Source organism: Spermophilus citellus (genome assembly GCF_964194105.1).
Source record: "Spermophilus citellus genome assembly, chromosome: 5".
In the NCBI taxonomy this organism is placed as follows: Eukaryota; Metazoa; Chordata; class Mammalia; order Rodentia; family Sciuridae; genus Spermophilus; species Spermophilus citellus.
The window spans coordinates 172,024,844-172,034,813 of record NC_138186.1 but is presented as its reverse complement, the minus strand read 5'-3'; the positions used below and the strand labels follow the sequence as shown (position 1 = coordinate 172,034,813).

Here is a 9,970-nt window from a genome sequence, read left to right as displayed (position 1 = left end):
CCCAAGGACTGTGGAAGTCACTGGCCAACACCCACCTTCATTCATGCAGAAGGGCATACTATGGGGCATCATCAGGTCCAGCACCTGGCCTTGGTGCTAGGAGGAGACTCAAGACATCCTAGTTTTTACAATGCGATTGCAGAGGTACCACAGGGGTGCTGCTATGGGGTGCAGAGCGCAGCTCAGTAGCTGCAGGGTGAGGCAGTGACAGCCAGAGGAAGAGCCGGTGCAAAGGAGTGCAGTCCAGTATGTGTGGAGTGCAAGTAGAGGAAAGGCTGCAGGAAACCCTGTCAATGAGAAGAGTTGTTTTAGACAATTACAGATGACAGGAGTCATGAAAATAAGAGAATTTAGTTCTCAGTATACATGGGGAGAAAGCAGCCACATGGTCCCCAGGGACCTGCTTTTCCACACCATGGCCCTGCCACAGCCTTGCAAATGTGGAGCTGCGAGGCCAAGGTCTGCTAGAGGTCTGTCTGTCCGCTTCCACTGTGCTCTGCTCTACCTTTGAGTCATCGTCTCCATCCCCATCTGCAGGCTGCAGGAACCATGCACTGGGAAGAGAGCCAATTGGGAACCCCACTGGAAAGTGTGTGTGTTTTCATTTCCTGAAAGACTTTAAAATTCAAATGGTGTGTTTGCCTTGTGCATGACCTGTCCCCACCCCTGCCTTTTCTCTTCTGCACCCACAGTGTTTCTCCTTCCTTATAGCCAGTTCTCCTCTGGCCAACAGCATGAGCAGGAGGGATCAAACCTGGCAAGTACACAACGTTGATGTTTTCCCGGGTCTATGTCTGGCTGAGCTCACTCAGTTCACGTGAGAGCAAGGAGCCTTCCTGTGAAAAACTCATGTCTAGGGCTCACAACTGGAATTCACTGATAGATTTTGGGGGTTTCATGGTCCCCTCATTTCTCACATTGTGTGCAAAATTCTATGTTCTGTGTGTAGCATTTCATTACTTTTCCTAGGTCCTCAAAGGCATCCCCAGAAGGTTAACATCTGCATGAACACCAGAGGCCCATCTCTTGAAGGCCAGCGGCAGCTGAACTCTGAATAGAGCTGGGGCAGTGACCCTGGAGACCCTGCAGCCACTGGGAGCTGGAGGCCAAGTGTCACAAGGGCCGGACCAGCACCAGAGTGGAGCAGAGTGAAGGGGCAGCTCCTGTTGGCCTTTACAAACTTCTTTCATCTCCTTTATCCCTAGACTGGTGTGGCCTAAGAAAACATGGACTTTGCTCTCCTCTTTCCTTTAAATGCTGATTAAACCATCAATTGAAATACAGAACTAGGAGCTGGGGCTGGGGCTCAGCAGCAGAGCACTCACCTCGCATGTGTGAGGCACTGGGTTCAGTCGTCAGCACCACATATAAATTAAATAAAGTCAAGGTATTGTGTCTACCTATAACTAAAACAAAATTTTAAAAAAGAACTAGGTATGAAAATGTTTTTGAGACACTTACCTGTCCGCCGTGCCTGTGCAGAGCCTCTCAGAACTTCTTGGATTTGCAGACACTCCATTGGTGTCCCTACCAGAGGTGGACAGTGGGGTTGTCCAGAAGCAGCAACAGCCGCGCCAGCTAGGTAATCCCAGCTGATCCACACCCAGTTTAGCTTTCAGGTAAGCTAGTTAGAGAACATAAAACTAGATGCTTCTGTGGAGAGCAAGGGAGCAAGTTGAATTGCCAGTCCCTCATGGAAGAGTGTTCACTGTTTGTGTATGTTTAGAGTATGATGGAATTAATTGAAATCACCAGGGAATGGTGCTTTGAATTGCTTTTCCTATGTTAAAATTCAGATTTAATTTTGATTTGACTGAAATGAAATATAGCCTATGGGAAAAGGAGATAATTAGAAAAATAAGGTGTTGAGATATTTTTAGTTTTTCTGAGTCTGCATTTAAATGTTATGCCTTAATAAACCAAGCAGTTGAATTAATGGGGAAAATTGGTTTTTAGAATAATTGTTAATTTCTTGGTATTATGACTGTGTTTACCAGCCCTAATTTTATTCACTGGTAATTGTGTTGGTCACAGACAGAGCAGCCATCTTATGTTTTGCGGTGGCCCACGTGTACTGAGGATCATTTCCATGGCCTTTGTTGGCAGTGCAGGGTTATCACACCCCTTGGTCTTCCAGAGCCAGTAGTTTACACCTGTGCAAAGGCCTCTCTCTCTCTGACTTATATGGGCCTGAATATAATCTTTCTGGTATTATATTCCAGTGACCGAAATTTGCTCCATGAATATTAAACTCATTCTGGAAGTGTCTTCAACCTTGTAATTAAAAGTCTTTACTCTGACAGAATAATTTCCCAATTGTGAATAATTATTGTTATTGTTATATTTGAAATGTGAAAGTAAAAGAAACTTAATTTGAAAATTAAATGACAAAAATATGCACAGATCTAAAGATATATATTTGGTTTTGTTACCTGATCTTTCCAATCAACCAGCTTATTTGAGATAGTAAATTTAGTAACCTCTGGAGGAACAGGATCACATATTTTGGAGATGGGCTCTTGTAACCAGGTGAACAGCGGTGATCTGGAGAAGCAGGCTCACCTCCGAATTCTAGTTCTCCAGTTCACTTGGACACTTGTTGCCTTCCTTGTGCTCTGGGCACGTTACACAAAATTCCATGTAAATTATAAGTTGACTGGACTTCTTGACACTGATTACTTTTCAGTACATCTGTCCTGAAATTAAGCCAAACTTGATTTCAGGACAGATGTACTGAAAGTAACTGTGCTTGCTGTAACTGTCACTAGCTGTCCACCCTGACCAAATGGAACGCATAACGGATTCTGTAACAGTCGGTGCTGAGCCTGCAGCGGGCTGCACATTGTTCTCCCTCCCTGCCTACAGGCCAACCCACTGTCCTAACCTCAGAGGGCCCAAGGTCTCAAGTAGCAGAGGTAGCTGGGCAGGCGACACGGGCTGCTGTCATTTGAATGGTGCTCAGAGTCAGGTGTTGATGACAAGACACTTGGCATGTCCTTCTCTGCCTCAAATGACAGGCACACGGACAGCCTTCCAGGTCCAGCTGCCATCGCTGGGGTGAGCTGAGAGGACTGGGGGGAATTCCGGTTCCTGGTCTTGTCCTTGTGGGCATCAGTCCAACACATTTTGTGTTTGGCTTTTGCTGGTCAGGAATGGGCTGAGTGAACCTCGCCTACCAGGTTGTGGGAGTCTCCGTCCACAGCCTGACTCTGCCTTCTCGTCGGAGTGCTAGTCAGCCCCGCTCTGGTCTCACATTCCCCGGGTGCGCATCTCTGCCATCCCTCTAGAGCTGCGTGATATCGCGTGGTGCCTCCCATCTGTAGGCCCCACTTTCCCAGGAGAGTGCTTGCTTCATAGACTTCTGTCAGTACACATTAGCTCTTAGGATTAGGAGACTGCCCGGCCACCCCACCTGCAGCCCTCCTGCCAGACAATCTGCTGAAACCTCTGAGGGTTAGGGGCTAACCTGTAGCCCACTGAGAGAGGCAGACTCTGAATTCTGCACACCATCACTGATGCAAGCACAGCTTTTGAACAGCTGGGGTCTGCACATGATGTCCAGACATCAGCCATCGGTCGATTTTCCTCTGTAGTCCCTGCCTTTCTGGCTGTGCTCAAGAGATGGCAGCTGACCTCTTGCCCCCTAGACCTCTCCTGTCACAAAACTGTCAGCCTGCAGCCACCTAGAAAATCTTAAAACCTAAACTATGATCATGTTAGCACTTGGGCACAGGGGCAGAGGCTGGCTGCTCTTAGTGGCATGGGAGTGCCCCTGTGAGCTGGCGGCCTGCCTTGGAGCTGTCTTTGCAGTCCGTGGACTGCGTGTGGTTGTGAGGTTGTTTTGGAAGTGCTGTGTGAAAGTTGTGGGGCCTAAACTACCACCAGGCTCTGGTGAGAAATGTTTCTTCCACCTATCAAGTTTCCTTATCTGCCCTGTGTCCAGAGCCATCCAGTTCCCCAGTGCAGCCAGTCGGGGGGAGGGGGGGTATGACTGGTATGACTGTTGGGCATATTGAGTTGACCCATGTTCACATATGCTCTGAGCTAATGTAGGTCTATAAGCATCACACAACCTGGTTATGGACCCAGGTTTGCCCAGGAAAGCATGTCTGATGGAAAAGTATTTTTGGGATATGTGAACAATTGAGGTTAAGTACTGCAGGGGCTGCACCTGTGTTTGAAACTTGGATGTGATGTTTTGTAACTGTAGAATTGTTAGTTTATTCAGCACGCACTTGAATATTGTAGGAATGTTACATCTCCACAACCAGAATTTAAGTTGATGGTAAACATTTGTCTTACTCATACTGATTAGCTGTAGGGATAAAATACTGTCTTGCTTGCAATAATCATTCATTAAAACGACTTGATGTCTGATATTTCCTATGTCATTATATGACTGAAACTGAACTGTTCTGCCTGTTTGTAGATATCAAGTTACGCTTTTAATTCTAAAACTTTAAGGAGTGGCATTACAGTTAGTGAAACCAAAGTGACTTACAGGCCAGGGGCGGGGCCCAGTGGCCAGGATGCCTAGACCCGGGTTCTGTCCCCAGCACCGCAAAACAAAAACAAAAACGAGTGACTGGCTGGAACCGTCCCTGCCGCCCCGCCCCTGTTCCAGCCAGCCCTCTTTGTGATGCCGGAATGTGGCACTGCCAGATTGACCCGCGATTTCTTTCCCACCATCTTAAAAAGGTTTTCTCTCCCACGTACGCGGGCTCCACCGACGACCTAGGAGCCATCCGCCTCCCCGGGCGCCTGCTTCCCGCTGCTGAGGACTGAGCGCGACCTCGGACACGGGAGGGCCGCGGGGAGACGCGGGGCGCGGCCGGGCACTTTGTCTCCGGCGCTCAACAGTCGGCGGCGGGGACTCCAGCCCGGCGCCGCGCGGGACTCCTCGGCCCGCGTCCTCGGCCGCGCTCCGGCCCCTCCTCCCGGCGCCTCTCGGTGGCGTGGACCGGGCGGCGCCCGCAGGTCTAGCCCCGGGACGCTGGGTTGGGGGAGCCCCGGCCGCAGGAGGGAAGGGGTGGGAGGCGCCTTCGCTCGAAGTCCCGGGGCTTGGGCGCGGGGATGTGAGGAAGCCGGCGATGCTGCGGCTGGACGCAGGTGGGTGCGGAGGGCGTTCGGGGCCGCCTCGGCCACAGCTGCGGGGGGCGCAGGTCGCTGGACCCCGCGGGGCGCCCGGCTCCGCTCGGCGCTCGGTGACCGAGACCCGCCCCTCTCCCTCCAGGGCACCGATGATCCGCCCGCTCGGCGGCACCATGCCTTTCCCGCCGGTGCCGCCGCCCCCCGCCCCGGCCCCGCGGGTCCCCGCCGCGCGCCCGCTGCCCGGGAGGCCCTGCGCGCCGCCTTCGTCCTCGCCGCCCGCCGCCGCCGCGGGGGAGAAGAAGAGGAGGCCCCCCGAGAGGCCGGAGGTGCTCCTCTCCAGCTCCTGGCCCTCCGCCACCCTGAAGAGGCCGCCCGCCCGTCGCGGCCCGGGCCCCGGCAGGACGCAGCCACCGACCCCTGCGCGTGCCCCTCTCCAGGCCTCTCCCGGCCGCGCGGGGACGCCGGCCACCGGCGCCACGCCCCGGCTCGTCGGCTCCGGCACCGGCCCGGCGGGGGCCACCTTCACGGGGGCGGTGGCCGGGCCCGACGACGGCATGCGCTTTTCCTTGAGCCTCACCCCCGAGGCCATCCTGGTCATCCAGAGGCGCCACCTGGAGAAGCAGCTGTTGGCTCGGCCCCGCAGACCCTTCCCCTCGCCCTCGGCTGACCCTAGACGCCCCCTCGCCCCGGGCCCCCGGGCCAGGGCCACCGGCCTGCGGAGGGGCGGCGCCACCAGCGGTCCCGACGCGCCCCCAGCCGCGGGCCCTGGGCGCCGTACGCCGCCCCGCGCCCCGCTGCTGCCTGGCGGTCTACAGACCCCGGTGCCCGGCCCTCGACCCGCGGACCTGCGCCCGGTGCTTAAGGTATCGCTGCTCAACGAGCGGCACAAGTATGACGATGTGGAGTACGAGGAGGAGACCGAAGTGGTGGATGAGGGTCTGGTGCGCAAATGCACCGAGTGGCTGCGTGGTGTGGAGTCTGCGGCTGCTGCGCGGGACCGCACAGGGCGCCTGGACACGCTGCCGCACCTGAGCACGCTGTGAGCCAGCTGAGCCTGGTGCCGCAGGATGGCCTATACGCCCATCTCCTCCTCCTGAACTCACAGCTCCACCTGGGAACGCGGACCAGGTAGGCCTGCGGGGACTGGACGGCCTCCTGAGGCCGACCTCCAGCACACCTGCCCCAAGTGGACGCACTGGTGGGAAAAGCACAGCCTCATGTGACATCCACCGTCCACCTCGTGGGCACCTGTATGCCAAGTAGGCACTCGTGGGACAAACAGACAGCCCTGTCCAGCTCCCACAGCCCACCTCCTGCCCACTCCACTCACCAGCCAGATGAGTGTTCTCTCCTGCACAATGTGGCCTCTATCTTAGAAGTCCACCCTCTGTACCTCCGGGCCTCCTCCTGGCTTCTCAGCTGTCCTTGCAGTTCACGGGGGAGTAGGCAGCTGTAAAGATGCCCCAGCTCCCACCAGGATTCCTACAGGTCCCAGGGCCCCACTGCCCCTGCCCTACCTCCCTCACCCCACCCCTGCATACCCCTCCTCTTTCTGTAGGTGACCACTGTGAGGTGGGTGGCCACAGAGGGTGCCTGCCATTGTGGAAGTGGGACATGGTGCTATGTTTATGATTTTGCTCTCTTCCAACGTTGGGAGCTGGAAAGCTGGGGAACAGTGCTCCAGTTTCCAGCCGCAGGAGTCCTGTCAGTGAGCCGTCTGGGGAAGCACTGCCCTATTGTCACCGCACAGGTGGATTGTCACAGATTTGTGCTCTGCAGGCCGGGTGTGCATCACACTGGCCCCCACACAGGCACCCACACATTCATGTACACAATCACACAGTCACACGCATGCAGACTCATGCATGCATGCAAATACCAGCACTTATGCACACTCCCATATACATAGTCACACACAGGCACAGGCACTCTCACAGGCACGCTTGCTCATCAGTACATGCACAAATCACACCCTTGTGCACACTCCCACAGACACATGCACAGTTGCACACATGCATACACATATATACAATCACACAACCATGCGAGACACATTTTCACAGTCACACATACGTGTGTGCTCATGCACACATATTCAAATCATTCCCACCCAAGCACACTGCCACATACACACACTTAGTCATGCACGCCTGTTCCCTGAAGCACAGTTTGGGGAATTATTTAATAGCTGGATTGAGGCGGGAGCAGGAGTAAGATTGGGCTTTTGTTAAAAATGTGGTCTTTGTTTGAAGGCTTACAAAATGTCTCCTGTGCCAGGGAAGGAAAGAGCCACCGGGGCCGAGAGTGGTGGCACCAGGAGGCAGGGAGGATCAGTTGATTTGGAGGGAAGCAGGAAGTCCCTGGGGGTAAGAGGGAGGTGTGTACATGTTTTGGTGTTTTTTATCACTGTGAGTAAATCAGTGACATGGTGGCTTTGTACCGCTGTAAAGAGTGAGTTTTAAAATTGTATTTATTATTTGAATTAAGGGTGAGACACTGTCTCAGTAGCCCTGCCCTTCCCCACTAACTGGATGCCGAATGCAGGACATTTCTTCCATGCTTCTGAGTGCATTGAACTCTAAGGACAAGAAGGAAACAAGGAGTCATGATCAGATAAGTTGGCTGTAGAAGAGTAATGCACTACCTCAATTTTTTACTTATTTTGTAATACTCAATAACCAGTTTAGTGTTGTTAGATTTTAATGTGTCAAGTCTAAATTATATTTTAAATTGAAGCCTTACATTTTTAGAAACTAATTTTATATTTTTCTTGTGGTGATCTTTGCTCTAATATTTATCTTAGTGTCTCTCTCTCTCTCTCTCTCTCTCTCTCTCTCTCTCTCTCTCTCAAGTTCTAGGCACAAATTCCATCAGACATGAGACACTGACTTCAGTGGGAGCTAGATCAGTCACCAGATGAGTTACACAAACAAAACCCCACCCACTGAGCAATTCCTCTTTTCTGACCCCTGTCCAAAAGCAGAGAAATGGACTTTATTTTACCTAAAATGAATATACTAATACTAAGAAAAGGGAAAAATTAGCAATACTGGCCAAAGTAAATTGGAGACACCCATGTCCCATAAATGTCTTTGTCCTCCAGGAACTTGGATGAAGGTCAGCTCAGGAGGGCTTGCTGAGTGGGGGAAGTGGGGCAGGTGGAGTCGGTAATGCCTGAGCTCAAGTGGCACCACCAGGTTGGCGGCACCAGTAGTTAACATACCCTGCTGGCTGCGCTTGCTCATGGGAACATCTGTGTTTTGAAGACTTCTGGTGGCCTCCTAAGGGGACCAGCCTACAAGGCATCTTTCTGTCTCAATGTCCCCACACCCACCTGAAAGAAGCTGTCACTCTCTTTATTTTCTCTCCCCTCTTTCTTCCTCCAGGCCTCCAGCCCTGTCTCTCTTAACTGGCCACATTTTAGCACATCTCTCCAATCTGCATTTGTGCCCTAGGGTTTGTGCGCCTTGCCTTCAATCTAAGGGCAGATGAGGGGAATGTGTGTCGCCCTTTTTGATCAGAGGTGTGTACATGATGTGTAAGGTCTATTCGTTGCTGTTCCTGACATGTTCCTGGTTGAGAACATTTGCTAAGTCACTGTGCTACAATTTCTTACTGTTTAAATAAAAAAGAAACTCAACAGCTTGTTTGTCTCATTAAATAAAAAAGAAACTCAACGGCTTATTTGTCTCATGGAGAAGATGTGAATTCAGGACAGAGAGAGATCTCTGGAGTATGAAGAGTGGTGCTCACCTCAGGGCCAGGATTCCAGGGGTTGGCTGAGGGCAACTGATTTCACTACCTGAAATCACTTGGATTCGAGGATTCTAACAATGAATATGATCTGAGAAGGCAAAGCCAAATATGCAATGACACTTAAACTTGAGGACTCACAAATCCTCATGAAGGCAATATTCCAAATATGCTCCTGAAAAATGCACCACATAGCAAGAAAATTGCATAATCTATATGTATTTCATATAAATTAAAGCTCACAGATCCCAGATGAAGAACTTCTATATACACTCATTAAAACACTTTGCTTTTGCCTAGGATAGTTTCAAACTGGTTATATCAATCAGAATCTAATAGGTTAATATGAATCAGAAAGTAAATGTTCCATTTGAATATCAGCTGAGGCTATTAGATATGACAAAGGGAAATATTGCTTATTAAGTATGCTTTTTGTATCTTTGGGTCCACATAGAAAAAAAATAATGAAAGAATCTCTAAAAGTGTGATTGGAAAAAATGTCCCCCATCTCTGTGTGTGTACATGCCTACCAGTATTATCAAATTCTCCCGTGACTGGATTGTCCAATAGGAGGGAGTGAGGCTGACTTCCAGCCAGGGGGCACCTTGCATGTGAGGCAGGGGAGAGCACTGTACCTGTATCTATGCACATGTCAGTTCTGAAGATTGACCATGTAAAACTTCATTCCATGGATTTAGAGAATACCTGGAGCTTTAAGATAGGTATTTGTGTTGCTCTGCTTTTCTTTAGACAAAGTGGATGCCAAAGTGTCAGAAATTTAGTTCTGTGGTTTGTCAGAAATTTAACAGTTCCATTAATTGAGCAATTCAATTTCCAGCGGGCCATCTGTAGGTTCCGGACAGGTTGAACTTCCTCCAAGATCATGATTTTCTACCTTTGTGTTTCGGCATGGTAGTTTCAGCCAAGTGTAGTGTATCATTCAAAGAAAATACTAAAATAGAAATCTCTCTAATGAAAGAGAACAATTTTGCATTAACATCAATGTATATGGATGCCTTTGTCACCTGTGGGAAAAGCCCAGGTTAACATATCTCAGACCAGTGATGCTTCTGGGCAGGTACTGATGGGAAGGGGGCTGATGCCCCCATGGCCTGCCATGGTGACC

General features: G+C 51.1%; 1 protein-coding gene across 3 annotated transcripts; it reads left to right on the top strand.

The window, feature by feature from the left end:
- The first annotated feature begins 4,569 nt into the window (after positions 1–4,569).
- Positions 4,570–8,648, top strand: PRR18 (proline rich 18). 3 transcript variants are annotated; one of them, XM_081294644.1, is made up of 2 exons: positions 4,570–4,977; positions 5,234–8,648. In XM_081294644.1, exon 2 carries the CDS (start codon positions 5,241–5,243, stop codon positions 6,132–6,134), a length of 894 nt encoding a protein of 297 aa, XP_081150770.1. In that variant the 5' UTR covers positions 4,570–4,977; positions 5,234–5,240; the 3' UTR covers positions 6,135–8,648. The 3 variants fall into 3 exon arrangements, with proteins under 3 accessions (XP_081150770.1, XP_081150769.1, XP_081150768.1); XM_081294643.1 differs by having other exon boundaries at positions 4,976–5,109; XM_081294642.1 differs by lacking the exon at positions 4,570–4,977 and having other exon boundaries at positions 4,993–8,648.
- Positions 8,649–9,970: the final 1,322 nt, after the last annotated feature.

What these genes read in the sequence shown, in the direction of transcription:
- PRR18 (XM_081294642.1), top strand. Translation starts at nt 5,091, where the DNA reads ATGCTGCGGCTGGACGCAGGTGGGTGCGGAGGGCGTTCGGGGCCGCCT.